This window comes from Plecotus auritus (genome assembly GCF_963455305.1).
Source record: "Plecotus auritus genome assembly, chromosome: 14".
NCBI classification, from domain to species: Eukaryota; Metazoa; Chordata; class Mammalia; order Chiroptera; family Vespertilionidae; genus Plecotus; species Plecotus auritus.
In genome coordinates, this window is record NC_137780.1 from 5,549,892 (window position 1) to 5,564,687 (window position 14,796).

The 14,796-nt window shown below is 47.5% G+C and overlaps 1 protein-coding gene across 1 annotated transcript in view; it reads right to left on the minus strand.

The window, feature by feature from the left end:
• Positions 1 to 14,796, minus strand: part of HEATR1 (HEAT repeat containing 1) — a 35,651-nt gene that overhangs the window by 1,158 nt on the left and 19,697 nt on the right. The window contains exons 23-44 of the mRNA XM_080651269.1: positions 14,329 to 14,571; positions 13,912 to 14,043; positions 12,778 to 12,881; positions 12,479 to 12,622; positions 11,760 to 11,878; positions 11,540 to 11,661; positions 11,119 to 11,247; positions 9,479 to 9,709; positions 8,681 to 8,807; positions 7,426 to 7,586; positions 6,918 to 6,964; positions 6,690 to 6,813; positions 5,929 to 6,069; positions 5,187 to 5,470; positions 4,113 to 4,263; positions 3,117 to 3,275; positions 2,865 to 2,999; positions 2,618 to 2,722; positions 2,364 to 2,532; positions 1,505 to 1,659; positions 882 to 1,040; positions 114 to 222 (exon numbers count right to left, since the gene is read on the minus strand). Coding sequence (XP_080507395.1) covers positions 114 to 222; positions 882 to 1,040; positions 1,505 to 1,659; positions 2,364 to 2,532; positions 2,618 to 2,722; positions 2,865 to 2,999; positions 3,117 to 3,275; positions 4,113 to 4,263; positions 5,187 to 5,470; positions 5,929 to 6,069; positions 6,690 to 6,813; positions 6,918 to 6,964; positions 7,426 to 7,586; positions 8,681 to 8,807; positions 9,479 to 9,709; positions 11,119 to 11,247; positions 11,540 to 11,661; positions 11,760 to 11,878; positions 12,479 to 12,622; positions 12,778 to 12,881; positions 13,912 to 14,043; positions 14,329 to 14,571 — 3,250 coding nt within the window. The remainder of the gene's footprint in view (positions 1 to 113; positions 223 to 881; positions 1,041 to 1,504; positions 1,660 to 2,363; positions 2,533 to 2,617; positions 2,723 to 2,864; positions 3,000 to 3,116; positions 3,276 to 4,112; positions 4,264 to 5,186; positions 5,471 to 5,928; positions 6,070 to 6,689; positions 6,814 to 6,917; positions 6,965 to 7,425; positions 7,587 to 8,680; positions 8,808 to 9,478; positions 9,710 to 11,118; positions 11,248 to 11,539; positions 11,662 to 11,759; positions 11,879 to 12,478; positions 12,623 to 12,777; positions 12,882 to 13,911; positions 14,044 to 14,328; positions 14,572 to 14,796) is intronic.

Sequence of the window (14,796 nt, forward strand, 5' to 3'; positions counted from 1 at the left end):
TTTCCTAATCTCTTCCTGCCACCGCACTCAAAACAGGAACCCCGCCTCCCAGATCCCAGTTGGAGCCAAGGCTATTCCACTGCACCCACATTTGCATTTTCATTGGAAATTACCTTCCATCAATTCAGCTAAGAAAGGAATGGACTCTGGCAGCAAGACGATGTAATTCTCCTTCAGTGTCTCAGCCAGTGCGAGCACGGTAATGAGGGCAGCAAATCGAACCTGAAGGGAACCAAGAGCAAAGGTTGGTAAAAACTAGTATCTTAAAAGCCAAATGTTCTTTAACGTGAGTTTATTTCACTTTATGTCCATTCAACTTTCACCTTAGGATGCCAGGTTACGGAACAGTTTGGGATCTGCTTGTGATACAGGCAACCTGAACTGTGTTCCAGCACTTCGGCCCCCATGTCCGTGGGTGTCACTAGCTACACCGACCTTCCAGCATCCCACAGACCCCTCAGCCTGAGATACACTCTCACCCAAAGGAAAGTCTGTGGACAAACTCAAAGCATTGGTCGCTGGGAGCAGAGAAACTTAAGAGGTGTTTAAATTAAAAAGCACAAGGAATCACTTCACATCTTCTCAAGATTTAAAAGTGCAAAAGTATTTAAAAGTATGTGAGTGTGTGTGCCACACACACACTGTAGGGGCTGGGGGAGGACTGCTGTTCTTTATAAATAACCCGGAAGTAAAATCCAGAAACGCAGGCACAAACTTCTCTCCGGCACAGCCTGCCCGCTGGTGCCAGAAGATGAGCAGCCGTGTTTGTACCGCTAGTTACCATGGTTACACAGCCGTGACCGCGCGATAGCTGTTGGGGCTACCTGGCGAGAACACAGGGCACCAGTGCTGGCACCAGTGCTGCCACCGCGGCTCCTGACCTTGGGCGAGGAGTCTCTGGTCTTCAGCAGGATCTGGTAGTTCAGGGGCTTCCAGAGGGAGTCATCGGCCATGGCCACCGAGAACTGGGAGATGCAGGGGACCAGGTGCCTCGTCACCCGCTCCTGGAACCTCTCTTCTCCTCCCAGCCGGTTCTCCAGCTGAGGAGGGAGAAAAGGACTTTGAGCAACAGGGCTCATCCTGTTTGAAAAAATACCCAACGTATAAATAATATTCCACTGTCCTCCCTGACAGGCTCAAAACCGGGTGCTGTTCTAACACGGTCTCTAGGAAGTTGACGGCCTTCAGGAGCTCACCCAGACCTCAGCCTTAGCACCCCTCCCTCCAGAGAATCTCCGAGCCAGAGGACGGCCGCACCCCCAACATCCTCAATGAAACCAGTTTTAACAAATTAAAAACTTAACCACTGGACCAGCGGTCGCCAATCTTTCGGACCTCACGGACCACCAGGGGTCCGCGGACCACCGGTTGGCGACTGCTGTGTTAGACCTAATACTGTGCCTTTCATGTGAAAAATTCAGAAGTAGAGCCCAGTAAACACACTAATGAAGATAAGTTAAATCCACAAAAAATGAGAAGCTAAAAGATGGTCTGACTTGGTTACCTGGTCCACCAGAGGCATCATCAAGGCTTCTGCTCTCTCTTTACTTAAAAAGTGCTGGGTGTCAAAAAGGAAGATTTTATGTAAACAGTTCAAGATAAACTGTAAGAGCAAGCAGCACTTTTCAGGGTCATTTTCAGAGTCAAAAAACGCTTCATCTGTAAGAGGGGGGAGAGTAAAAGTGAAAACCATGTCACAATTTAATCTCCAATGTTTACATTCAAATCACTATCGACAGAACTACAATCAAGAGGGTATGTCCTCCTCCATCTAGAAAGCAAGCTCAGGAGGAGGGCGGAACAGTGGGTGGGCTCTCGGTTAAGTGATTCCTCCTTTCAGTTAACTCATGACCCACGTTCATGACGCGAAAGCAGACACTTTAGGGCAGTGGTTCTCAACCTTTCTAATGCCGCGACCCTTTAACACAGTTCCTCATGTTGTGGTGACCCCCAAGCATAAAATTATTTTCGTTGCTACTTCATAACTGTAATTTTGCTACTGTTATGAATCGTCATGTAAATATCTGTGTTTTCCGATGGTCTTAGGCGACCCTGCTAGGGGTTCCCAACCTGTGGGTCGCCTAAGACCATCGGAAAACACAGATATTTATATGACGATTCATTAACAGCAACAAAATTACAGTTATGAAGTAGCCACGAAAATAATTTTATGGCTGGGGGTCACCACAACATGAGGAACTGTATTAAAGGGTCACGGCATTAGAAAGGTTCAGGACCATTGCTTTAGGGCCTGAACACCGACTACAGCATGAAACACCCACCCCCTTAGCCTTACTATACTTCCCGAGCCTTGGGGAAGGCACGCAGAGCAAGGTGTCAACGAACTGGAGTCAGCTACCAACCTGTTTTGGAGATGTTCACCTGGTTCAAGGTGTCAGCAAAAGGCTTCACCAAGTGGCCGGCGAACAGAGTAAAGAGCCCTTTCAGTTTTGCAGCAATGCAATCCGCCAAGTTGTAAAACGTCAACAGTCTGTCCTTGGGGGCGTCCTCTGTCTTGGCCCAATCAAACAGCTAAAAAGAGAGAGAAATGGGAGTTTATTCTACACATCTTGTTACTGAGAGGAGCACAAAGCAGACAGGGAGGAAGCAAGCTCACCTTGAAAAACAGAGGTCTGAATGTGACTTCGGACAGTTTTACAACCATAGCTACCAGGCAGTCAATGATATGACTTTCTGTTTTTCCAACTTCTTCCAGATCATTCTGAAAACAAAAGAGCCGTTTTATTAGGCAGAGTTCTGACATCCAGCTTTACATACTTTTGGCCAGTAGAACAGGTCACAGCTAGCTTTTGGCTGGCTCTCAGCAGGTGAGTTCAGGATTGGGCGAGTGGCTGTAAGCTGACCTCAGGGTGCTTTGCTCGGAAGTCCAGGGCCTCCAGGAAAAATGTGGTGAGCTGAGACTGATGGGAGGTGAGCTCCTCCTTCTTCATGACCCCGATGTGCTCTTGCAAGATGCTCATAAATGGGCCCATGTGATTCTACGAAGAACACAGTAGAGAGAGGGGCCAGTTTTTCACAGTCCAAGTTCATTCTGAAGGTGAACATGTCAGCACCTTACCTCCCCTCCCCGAAGTCTACTCCCCGACAGATCTCACCCTCCAATCCTTCTGAATGTGCTTGTAGGTTTTGTTGATGGCTGGCAGCAGGACACGGGGTGACAGAGTGGTGGCCAGTGTCTTTTTAAGAGATGTGAGGCGGACATTAGCCTGGGAGGCTGGACCCATTCCACTCGTGATTTTCTCCAAATGAATCACCTACGGAAATGGAAAGACAGTGACTGAGGCCTCTGTGGACTCAGGGAGAACGCCTGCAGAGTCACAGTGATGACTCGAGAAGTCAGCCCAGATGCTGGGAAGGCTCGGTACACGTTTGCCAGAGCATTCGCTTCTCGGCCAACCATGACCGTCTGCAGATGCAAATGGACAGGTGCCCCTTTCCCAGCGGGAGTTGGGGACGTGGGTGAGTGGTGGGAGGACTCTGAGCAACTGAGACCCGCGATGTTCTCAGGACAGGAATCCAGCGCCATGAGAACCTGAGCTCCTTCTTGCTAGCATTCTTAGAAGGCTCCTCAGAGGGAGAGGTCCCGTTCCATAAATTTCAAGCGCTGGTTAAATCATTCGCATCAAGGAAGTTATAAATGGCAAACGATCAAGAGAAGAGAACAGGTGCGGGGCCATTCTTGGGCATTTTCAGTTGGAAATGCCACTTGCCCGCTGTCTGCAGTAAGCTCTGCTCTGCACTGACCTCCAACAGGAGAGCGCAGGCGCACCCGGTCCTACGGGAAGTAATAAAGGCACCTCTGCCGGCTCAACGCCAAACCGCTCAGGGAAAAGAGAGCAATAAACTACATTCTGCCAAATCCAGAGGCCAGCCTCATGGCAAAACGACACCTTCTCAATGTCAGGGCTGAGCAGGAGGCATGATGACGTGGGAGAGAAGGCACACATTTAGGAATAACCAAGCGCTTCTTCTCAGAAATAACCTTCCTGCCTAACAGCAACTAAAAACTTAGAGAACAAACAGAATGATTAAGTGTGTGATTTTCCTTTCCCCTGCTACCTCACATCGCACGCTGTGGCCTCGGGGCTCACCTGTGACAGGACGCCTTCCAGGTAGGGGCTGAGGAAGTGGGGGAGAGTCTCAACCACCTTCTGCAGGGCCGCTAAGGCGCTGAGCAGGTAGACGTCGCCGGAGACCAGCTCGCTGGTGTTCTTCATTGCTGTCAGCAATGAGGGCATCAGGCTGGAAAGAAAGCACACGTTTCAGACTAACTTGAAGCAGAAACGGTAGAGAAGGGAGTACACGTCATTATGAAAAAATCCCACACTGGCGCCCACATTACACACTGTGTACGTTAGAGCCTACAAAACATCGTCTACGCAGCTTCCGTGACAAAGAGCAAGACGTGTCCCAGTGCCTAGGCAGGGGTGGGCAAACTTTTTGACTCGAGGGCCACAGTGGGTTCTTAAACTGGACCGGAGGGCCGAAAGCATGGATGGAGTGTTTGTGTGAACTAATATAAATTCAAAGTAAAGGAGCAGAGGGGAGAGCAAGAGAACCCTCCACTCTTTCGGCTCTGCGGGCCGGATAGAACAGCCGAACGGGTCGGATCTGGCCCGCGGGCTGTAGTTTGCCCATGGCTGGCTTAGAGTATTGACAGTGCTCCTTTTAAAAATAATGCCTATCCCCTTAACGCTTGCTTTGTGTCTGGCCCTGTGTAAAAGCCTTCAATCCTCTGCCCCATCGAACCCCACGGGTGGGTGCGGTCTCGGTATCACAGGCAGCAAAGCCAAGTGCCCTGCAGGCTGAGAGCCAGTCTGCCCGACAATGGCCCCTCTCGAGGGGCAGCACCTATGGCTTCCTAATGACAGCTGGTCAGAGGGGACAAGGAACACCATAAAGGTAAATGGGAATGTTGTGCTTTTCAGCTTGAAGATCAATTCTTTAGCAAATTCGTTTTTAAAAAATGCTCACCTGAGGACATGTTTTCATTGATTTTAGAGAGGGAGGGAGTGAAGGAAAGAGAGAGAGAGAGAGAGAGAGAACCAAAAACGTGAGAAACACTGATCGGTTGCCTCCCATATATGCCCTAACTGGGGATGGAACCCGTAACCTTTCAATGTATGGGACAACCAGCTGAGCCCCCTCAGGGCCTCACCACGCACCTGGGAAGCTGTGGGACGGCCAGGGGCCCCAGGGTGGAGGCCACCTCTGCTACGCACAGCAGGGCACTGCCCACGACGTTCTTCTCGTCCTCTGGAGCGACCAGCTTCACCGCCGTGTTCAGCACTGGGATGAAAGGCTCTGGATTCTTGGCACCGAAATTCTTGCACAAAAGCTTTAGGGTGTACAGAGCTGTCTGTCTGTTAACCGCTTGTTCTTCGGCCCCCTTCTTCCTGTGCTGCACAACAGCAAGAAGGACTGGGACCAGTTTGAGGAAATGGTAAACCTGAGGAGGACAGCAAAGTTTCCAAATAATTAAAGCTGCAAGGACATTGCCAGTTTACGTTCCACTGTTACTGCTGACACTGCCTGACCAAGACGCCCTGAGCTACATGATCACACACATAACCTCCACCATGGACTCGCTGCTACTGAGCAATGCGTGTGCTGGGAACAGTTCCTGGTTCACACTCAACATCTCCTGGTTTATAGAGAGACTGGATGAGAATTGTCCCAAAGCCACAACAAGCAAGAATTCTATCAGAGTTGAAATTCATCCCAAGAGCACTTAGAACATATCTCTACACTCCTACAGAATTAATGTCCCGTTTGAAAACACGCATGCCACAGCAGTATACAGATAGCAGCCTACTTATGTGGACTGCACCACGGACACCTGTGAGGGAGTTAAATGCAGCTCGGACACCGCAGGTCGGTGAGCGGGTCGGACGCGCCGTCACTTACGGTTTTCTTCTTCCAGGACGCTTTCTGCTGCAGCTTGTTGTTCAGAAGGTCCATCGCTTTCCGGCGGACAGACGGCAGCGGGTTACCCAGCAGCCCTCTAATCACGGGAATGAATGTTTCCGTGGGCAGCAAGGCATTGACCTAGAGAGCAGTTTACATTGAACAAAAAAGCAATTAGAAAAAAGGGAAGATAAACGCAGATCCAGACAGACTTCTATCCACTGAATACCTTCTAGGTGCCAGGCGTGTTCAAACCCATTTTCTTATTTAATTCTTACATAACTTTCAGGTAAGGCATTGCTGATCATGTTTATTTAAAAAAAAAAAAAAAAAAAAAGAACTGATGCTCAGACTAAGTGAGCTGATCAATGCCAGGGAGCAGAGTCACTCAGCCGATGCTGGGCAGTGATCCTAGGTCAGGGCCGCCAGAGCCTCTAAGAGCTCTCAGACCCCAGCTGGCAGGCACTGTCCTCCCACTTCTACTTGAATGAAGTGGAACATCACACAGTGTCCCATGACTCAATTCTGAAAGCACAGTGTTTGCTAAGGCTCATGTTCACATAGGTCGATAGAGAAACAACTGTCATTCTGACATAATTACTTCTAGACATCAAGATTCTTTTCTAAGAAAACTCTGAGCTGCATTATATTAAGAGGAGCTACTGCTGAGTTTATTCTTAAAGTAAAACTACGCGGAACCATTTCACAAGGACACACAAACAGGAACAAAGCACAGGAGATGGGGAGAAACGAAGCCCTACTTTGTCCAACATGTCGTAAGCTTTACTGAGGAGCGCGCGCCAAAACTTCCCAGTTAGCTTGTCTGCGTTTTTCTCCACGGACTGTGCAACGGCGTTAATGTAGCCGAGGACCGCCTCCAGCAACCTAAACACAGGAGACTCGTGAGGATTCGGTCCTGTTCTTCCAGGTTTCTGATCCAAGTCTGAAATTATTTCCCAATAAAAATGGAAAAAGAGGAAGTAACATACCTCTGTTCAAGGCCTTTTAAAGCCTGAGGACCACCGCTTTCAACGACCTAATTTGCAGAGAAGGCCTCATCAGGACATTGTGCAGCTGATCATAAAACCCTCTGAAGCGGGCTCTTAATTCACCCAAGACTATTTAATTCAAACTTCCCACAGCAACTGTTTTCTGACATTACAGTCTGATCAGGTTCAGATCGCCCTCGTCATATTGTAATAACTCTATTTCCCTTACTTTACTTTAATTACACTCTATTCATTTATTTTAGTTACATTCTACAGCTATTGGTAATATGTGTAAAGTACTACAAAGATTCAGAAAACTATAGCAAATCAATACTCATTTACCTACTAATTATGGAATGCTAATTTTTCTTTAGCTCATAATCTGATTTTAAGGTATCATGCCTCACGTTTTCATGATATCTGCCAAGCGCTTTTTACTAGTTTAAAACACAGTTCCTTTAGAAAAAGCAAAGTCACTGTATCATACACAGAGCTGAGGAGCACACACCTTTCTGATAAAGTGACTGGAAGCCAGGAGCTGGGCCATGAAGGACACGGACAGAAACTTGAAGTGCCGCAGCTGCTTGCCCGTGTGAGCGTCCACATTGAACACCTGCAGCGTCTCCCCTGGTGCTTCGCTCACATGAGATGCCGCTTTGGGAACGGTTTCTGAAAAAGAGCAACAACACCGGTGGCCACACTCATCTTCTGCAGTGCAGATACAGAGAGCCAGGAAATGGGATACATGTCTCAGAGAGGAACAGACCTTGTTAGCCTACTACACCCAGTTTTCCCTCTTTTAAATTAGTGAAAGCACGGCCGGCGTGGCTCCGGGGTTGAAGGTCGGCCTATGAACCAGGAGGTCACGGTTCAATTCCCGGTCAGGGCACATGCCCAGTTTGCAGGCTCAATCCCCAGTGGAGGGCGTGCAGGAGGCAGCCGATGCATGATTCTCTCTCATCATTGATGTTTCTCTCTCTCTCCCTCTCTGAAATAAATTTTTTTAAAAATGTAAAAAAAATAAAATAAATTCGTGGAAGGCATGAATACATTTACTAAGAAAGTTCCCAGCCGTCCTGAGAAGAGCGTGTAAGACCAAAAGAAAAACCAAACCAAACCAAACAAAAGCAGGGCAGCTGAGTCAAGCAAATGGAAGCCAAATATATTGTACAAGGAGCCTAATTAATTTCTGAAGCCTCGGGCATTTACTTGGCCACAGCAGACTGAAGTCTTCAACATTTAATTCCAAGAGGTGGAAAATGTCCTAAACTATATAGAATCCCATGTTCAAATGGATCCAATATAAAGGGGTTGGGTGCAGTGGTTGGGGGTCCAGGGTGGGCCACTTAAAAACCACTGTCCCAGAGACTCCAACGAAGACTTCTTTCTTCGCATGTCACCACACACAGTGCTCTAGGCCGGTCGCGCTGTCCCTGAGCTGACTGTAACATGAGGCGAGTCTCTGCCTGGCCGAGCAGGGAAGACAGGCCACAGCCGGCCACACAGAAAACAGTCCCCGCGAGTCCCCAGACCCTCTTTCAAATACACCTGGCTGTTCTGCTCTGAAGGGCATAGAACTAAGAACGTGCAACACATCCAGCCAAGGTCATTGGGGCCGCAAAGTGTGGAATGTTCTCGAGTCTCCTATACTCCTTAACATTTCAGTGTTTCGTTACCACTGCTTCTCTTCTACTTAATCTCTGCCCACCCCTCCCTACCCTCAACCATTCAGATTGGCAGGAAGTACGCCCCCATTCTCTCACCTTCCTTTTCCTCTGGCAACCTCAGCAAGTACTGGAGGATATTCATTAAGCTTTGTATCTGCTCCTGGACACTAAACTCACAACAGACTGAGATCCAAAATTCAGTGTCTGCTTCCAACATAGCATCCTGCATAGAGAAGAGTCACAGGTAATAAAACTGTACCTGTCCAATTTATGTTAATTAGTAAGCCCAAATAAGGGGAATGTCGTAAAAATATCTCTTAGCACACAACGTCACCACGTTTGTTCCTCCAGTCCCATACATCTCCATGGGACCGAGCTCCAGACCTGAGGAGCCAGTCCAGGAGGGTCGCAAGCACACTCTGCGTGACGACTTCCGCAGAACGGAACACCCTGCTTTCCTCAGATCAGGTCTAGATCTGTTCCCAGACCAGCTCTCATCTAAAACAGCCCTGACCTCTCAGTTCTATCCTCGTCTATCCCAACAGGGCCCCTCCAAACATCCACTGCCTCTGACTGATCCGGACACTCTCTCCTTTCCAAACGCACTCGCAAGAGACTCTGTTGAATTCCTTCACAGCTGTCCCCCGTGGGCTCAGAGCAGAACCACCCGCAGGGCACCACACCTGCACCCTCAGCGATGTCTGTGGCTGCTGTAGGGCCCAGAGCCATGGCTCCGAAATAACTTTAAAGAACGACAGCGCATCTCTAAGAGCAGTTCTGAGCCAGCACTGGCAAGTACTGCACACGGAACATTGCTGCCCACATTTCAGCTGGAAAGTGCCACAAACCTGTGGGAAACACCCGTCTTTCATTCCACCCGCCCCCCGCTCTGACCTTCTCCCCGCAGGCGGCCGCCAGCACGGTCTTGGTGATGTACTGTTCAAACAGCAGGACGAGGAGGACCCAGAGGAATCGTCCTGCGCCGAGGGTGTCGACGAGCTGGGCCAGGACCGGCAGGCGCCTGTGCTCTGGGACGTGTGGCAGCGCATCCACAAACACACTCATGATCTTCACCACGATCTCCTCCACGTTTCTCGTGACTTCCACAGAGTCTCCGCCGTCAGACTGCAGAGCGGCAAGCAGGGTCAGCGGGGGGAACAAACAGCCCTCACACAACAGGCTTTAAGTGGGCAGGACAAGGCCTCCCTGTGTGCCCAAAGCTATTGAAATAATTTTAATAATTGAAGACCAATCAGGAAAGAGTCGATAAGGGTAAGTTATATCCCAGGCACTATTCGGCCCTGAGGGGAATACAAAGCGTGGGATGTGAGCCCTGCCCCAAAGGAGGCTCATCAGAAACAGGACACCGGGGTGAGGAGGGAACAGGAGGCACGGAAGGGCAGACCCCAATGCCAGGCACTGAGAGCAAGTCTGCTTTCGGACGCCTGGGGAGCTGCAGAGAACAGGCAGGATTTGTGTTTGCTCGAGAAGCGTGGGTACAACTGAGAGCACAGAGAGGCCAGGAGATTCTGCTGTTTCAGAATCAGGTTTAAACCATTCCTCTCTGGTAAGGGTGCTCAAAATAGAGCTTTTCAATGAATAAACCAACGCCCTCTACTTCTGTCTCGATTCTCTGCTCCCCACAAATCAACCACGTTACACTCTTCACACTGGGCATCTTCCCAGCTGCACCTCCGCTCACGCTACTGACGACGCTGCCACTTCCTGAGCAAATCCTGCCCTTTCCTACCAATCACATTGTTTCTTGGGAAACTGTGGTCAGCCTGGCCCAGATGGACTTGCCCTATTCTGGACTCTCCAGCACTTACCTATTCTATTGGCATATACAGTATCAAGGCAGAGTTTTTCTTAATATACACATATGTGTATGTGTCCTGTTTCACTAATGTGCTGGAAACGGAGAACACCAATCTAATACCAAGATTAAAAGGAGACAGTGCTGATACGGTCATCCCTGGAATGGTCAATCAATAACATAAGATACGACCAACAACAATGGAGGTAAACAGAAAACTCAAGGAGATGACCAACCTCTTTCATCTGCGAGGCCACTTTCTAGTTCAAATGGTCCATCCTTACAGGCAGACACTAGTCTCCCTCATCTGAGCGCTTAGCTCTCAGAGAGCGTGTACATGTCTGTGGAATTGCACAGTAAGGCTGCCACTGTAGCTCTAACGCTTCCTATCTTCATCGACCTACACAAGGGTTATTACCAAACTGATGCCATGTCCTGAAATACACAGTAAATGTAAATTCACTTTGTCAGAATACGGTCAAGGCACTTTAGCAGTTACACCCTTGTAGAATGCATATTTATTCGGATTTTTTGGGAAAAGACATCATTTTCAAGATTACTTCTTAGCTTCATCGACTACAATTTAAGAGGCACTAATACCTGAGCATTTTAGAAAGGCTGGTAACTGTCACTCATTTACTGCTACTCCACGTTCATATTATGCAAAATTTTAAAAATTGTAGAAAATGATACTAGCAATAGTATAAAGACAGCTTACCTGAATAAGTGCTGGAATAACCATTTTCACTGTCTTGTTAATAACTTGAAAACTGTAAGTATCATCCAGACGCATGACGTTGGCTCCCATAAATGTAAAAATAGACATAATATTGTGTAGGACTTTATCCTGAAAGAAAATACATTTTTCAACATTTTCTATTTTAAACAAATCAAATATCAATGATTCATTATACCTCAGCAGTAAGAGGAAAAACTCAGTTTTAAAATGTGCAAAGGATTTAAAAAGACATTTCTCTCAAGGTAAACAAACGTCCATTCACACATGAAAAGATGCTCAACCTCATTAGTCATTAGGGAAATGCAAAACCCACAAGACACCACTGTGCACCCACTAGCCTGTCCAGGGAGGACAGAAACACCGGGAGTACCTGCTGAAGCCCCACGCCAGGAGTACTTACAGGAAATATCCCGGCCACAGTCCCCAGGAGTAAGAGGGCGTGGTGGTGGGTCTGAGGCATCTCTGAGACGCGGATGCACTGTACGATCAACTCCACATTGAACTTCTCCTCGTCCAGAACGTCTGCGGTGGGGAGAAGTACACAAGCTGTAGGGGGCAGGCATGGTCCTACCTGAGGTGAACAACCTCTCACCTTCCCCTCCATCAAAGCACACACATACCTTTTGGTATTTTGCCGCCGTCTGGAGAGAGTTTTTGGCAGATGTTGAGCAAACAGCTGAGAATTAGCTGTTTGGTGTACTCCATGTTTCCCTGCTCCAGAGGCAAAGGCTCTAAACACCTGCAGGATCCAGAAGAGGACAGGATGGGAAAGCTGAATCGTGTCAGTCAGTAACACACCCGTGACCACTGTCCAGCACATGTATTCAATAAGAAATGACTAAGACGTTAACATTAAACATCAAATCTATACACAGGATGGAAGATTTCGAATTCTAACTTCTTTCTCATACAGGCAGCTCCTCTCTCCTGCACTTTCCATCACCCTGCGGAGAATCTTAGAATTGATTTGCCTTTCAGATGAAGAACACATCCACAATTCAACGGCACTCGCTATGGCTCTCTAGCTAATAATTTACACCTAAAATATAGAGTGGGTATCGCCTTGCATCTTTAAATACAAGCAATGCTGCCCCGGGGACACGGCACTGAAAGGAGGAAAGTGGACCGTAAGGCAAGTGGCCACTTCCCACAGAGCCCAGGATGAAGGTCAGCGTGGGCACTGGCAACGGGCCCTAAACCCATCCTTTTCATCTTTCTACAACAGTTCTTAACGTGCTCTATTTTACAGACCAGCGAAGCAAGAGAGAAGTGTGAATTAAAATAAGGTGAGGAGGAATCAGAATTAGCTTCTCTCCTGGACCACAGGCAGGACCGTTACCTCGCCAGCAGGTTGAAAAGAGTTGGGATCAGTATCTGAGGGTTTTTGAGCTTCTTTTTGTGCTGCAGTAATTCCAGGATGAGGGTTACTCTTTGCCAGTAAGAACCTCCAACGTCCTGAACAGATTCTAGATCTTGTGATTTCCTGGGAAACAGATGTGACAAAAAGTTGGAAAAGCAAATACTGGGAGTGCTAAGAATAAATACACCTGATTATGCCAAAGGGAGGGCACGGAAAAATCACAACGGTGTCTTCACATTCAAGGTCTGGAGGGCATGCTCCCTGTGCTGACAGCTTACTTCTGCTGCATCTTCTGCCTTCTGGTTTGCTGAATGGTGCCCAAGGACCTGGTTTTATCTGGCGGCTCCAGTTCTATTCTGACTTGCTCAGCGTGGACAGAAATCTGAAACATGAAAAAGATGCTGACGCCATAGCTCACGGGATAAAATTAAAGCAATGAACGTTGACTAAAAGAGATGCAATGAAAACCTCTGTTCACTTTTATGTCTCCCTGTGACTCTGGAGCCCAGGCCAAACCCCAAAGGCAAACACCACTGAGAACTTCTTACGTATTCTTTTTTTAAAAAAATATATTTTATTGATATTTTACAGAGAGGAAGGGAGAGGGATAGAGAGCTAGAAACATCGATGAGAGAGAAACATAGATCAGCTGCCTCCTGCACACCCCCCACTGGGGATGTGCCCGCAACCAAGGTACATGCCCTTGACCGGAATCGAACCCGGGACCCCTCAGTCCGCAGGCCGACCGACGCTCTATCCACGGAGCCAAACCCGTTTCGGCTCTTACGTATTCTTTTGAAAATTTCCCGTATACTGACAGCTGTGTAAAGATTGAAGGAATAAAACAAACCACAGGAGCATACGATACACACTGCTCTGTACCTTCATTTGTTTCACTTAATTTGCCTTAGAAATCCGAGTAAATACACAGTAAATTCTGAGAATGCTGAGCACAGACACGAGCACGTCCCAGGCTCTTACCCTCTGTGCATGTGACCTCCAACAACGAGTAACTAGTGCTTATTCTGATGTATGCTGCGTCTCAGTGGACACACAAACCAACACACAAGCTCTCAACGTTGCACCACACGCATCATTAGACAACAGAGAAGTTAGGCAGAATGAGCTGTTACTAGGTGAGCACCAGGCCACCCCTCATTCCAACAGGCAGATCCCCTCTAACACCAGAAAGATCCAACTAACACACACTTCCTACCTGGTTAAAACCATACACATTTCAGACACTAAAATCAACGGTGAAGATTTCTAACTCTGACTCAGCACTTCTCTAAAGACTGACTTTTCTGTGGATTTTGTTAACGGTAACATTGGGCTTCCCAAAAGCACTGTACACGGAGGATGCTTCAACACGGCGTTACTTGGAAGAGAACAAACATTAATAAACAACTTACCCCTTTAAAAACACTGCTGACAGTCTGAGCGCAATGGGAATTTTTACAGTTCACCAGTAAATCAAACAATGTGCACAAAAGCTTCTGCTGAACTCTTTCATCTGATATAGCAGCAAAAAATGGCTTTGTAATCTAAAGGAGGTTAAAAAAAAAAAAAAAGCCACTGAGCTCAATGAACAAACTTGAATCCCTAAAACATTCTTTACATCATTCTCTTACAAATGTAAAATTGTTCCCAATTCTGTCAGTTAAAATGCAGTACTTTTTAATGACCCATGTACATCATTGTTTTGCAAAGTGGGTCAAATAAATCATGTTCCTTTAAAACATATCCAGTCCACTTCATCTTCTCCAAGTAAAACATCACACTTTTTTAAAAGCTTGAATGTGCTTTCGTTTCTGAAAGAAGTCACTGACCTTTTCGAGGGCTGTGATCTGAATGGATGGCACGCCTGCAAAAAGTTCCTCCGTGGTGTGCACAGCTTTTATGAATATATCTAAACTCTTTGGGTCCTTATGTAAAAGAGAAGCTGAATATTCATTATACTTTCCCAGAATGAGATGCAAAACAGTGGCCTCGTCTTTCAGGACAGCCGAGGGCTCCTTCTGGATCTTTTCTAGCAGTTGCTCAGCCATAGGCAACAGCTGAGCAAGCACCATCTGAAATGTGGAAAGTTGATTAGTTTACAGTTACCACACGGGCACAGGTTTTCTTGCTTTAACAAAGATCTGCCAAGATATCCTGTTGGAAGACTGGGAGCTCAGCCTGGAGAAAACCCCCAATGATGTCCTCATGGACATGGGGTGATTGTTACCCCAATGAAACACTCAGGTCCCTTCTATAGGTTAGTCTACAATGAATGGTCAAAAAGCTCTAAACCCTTC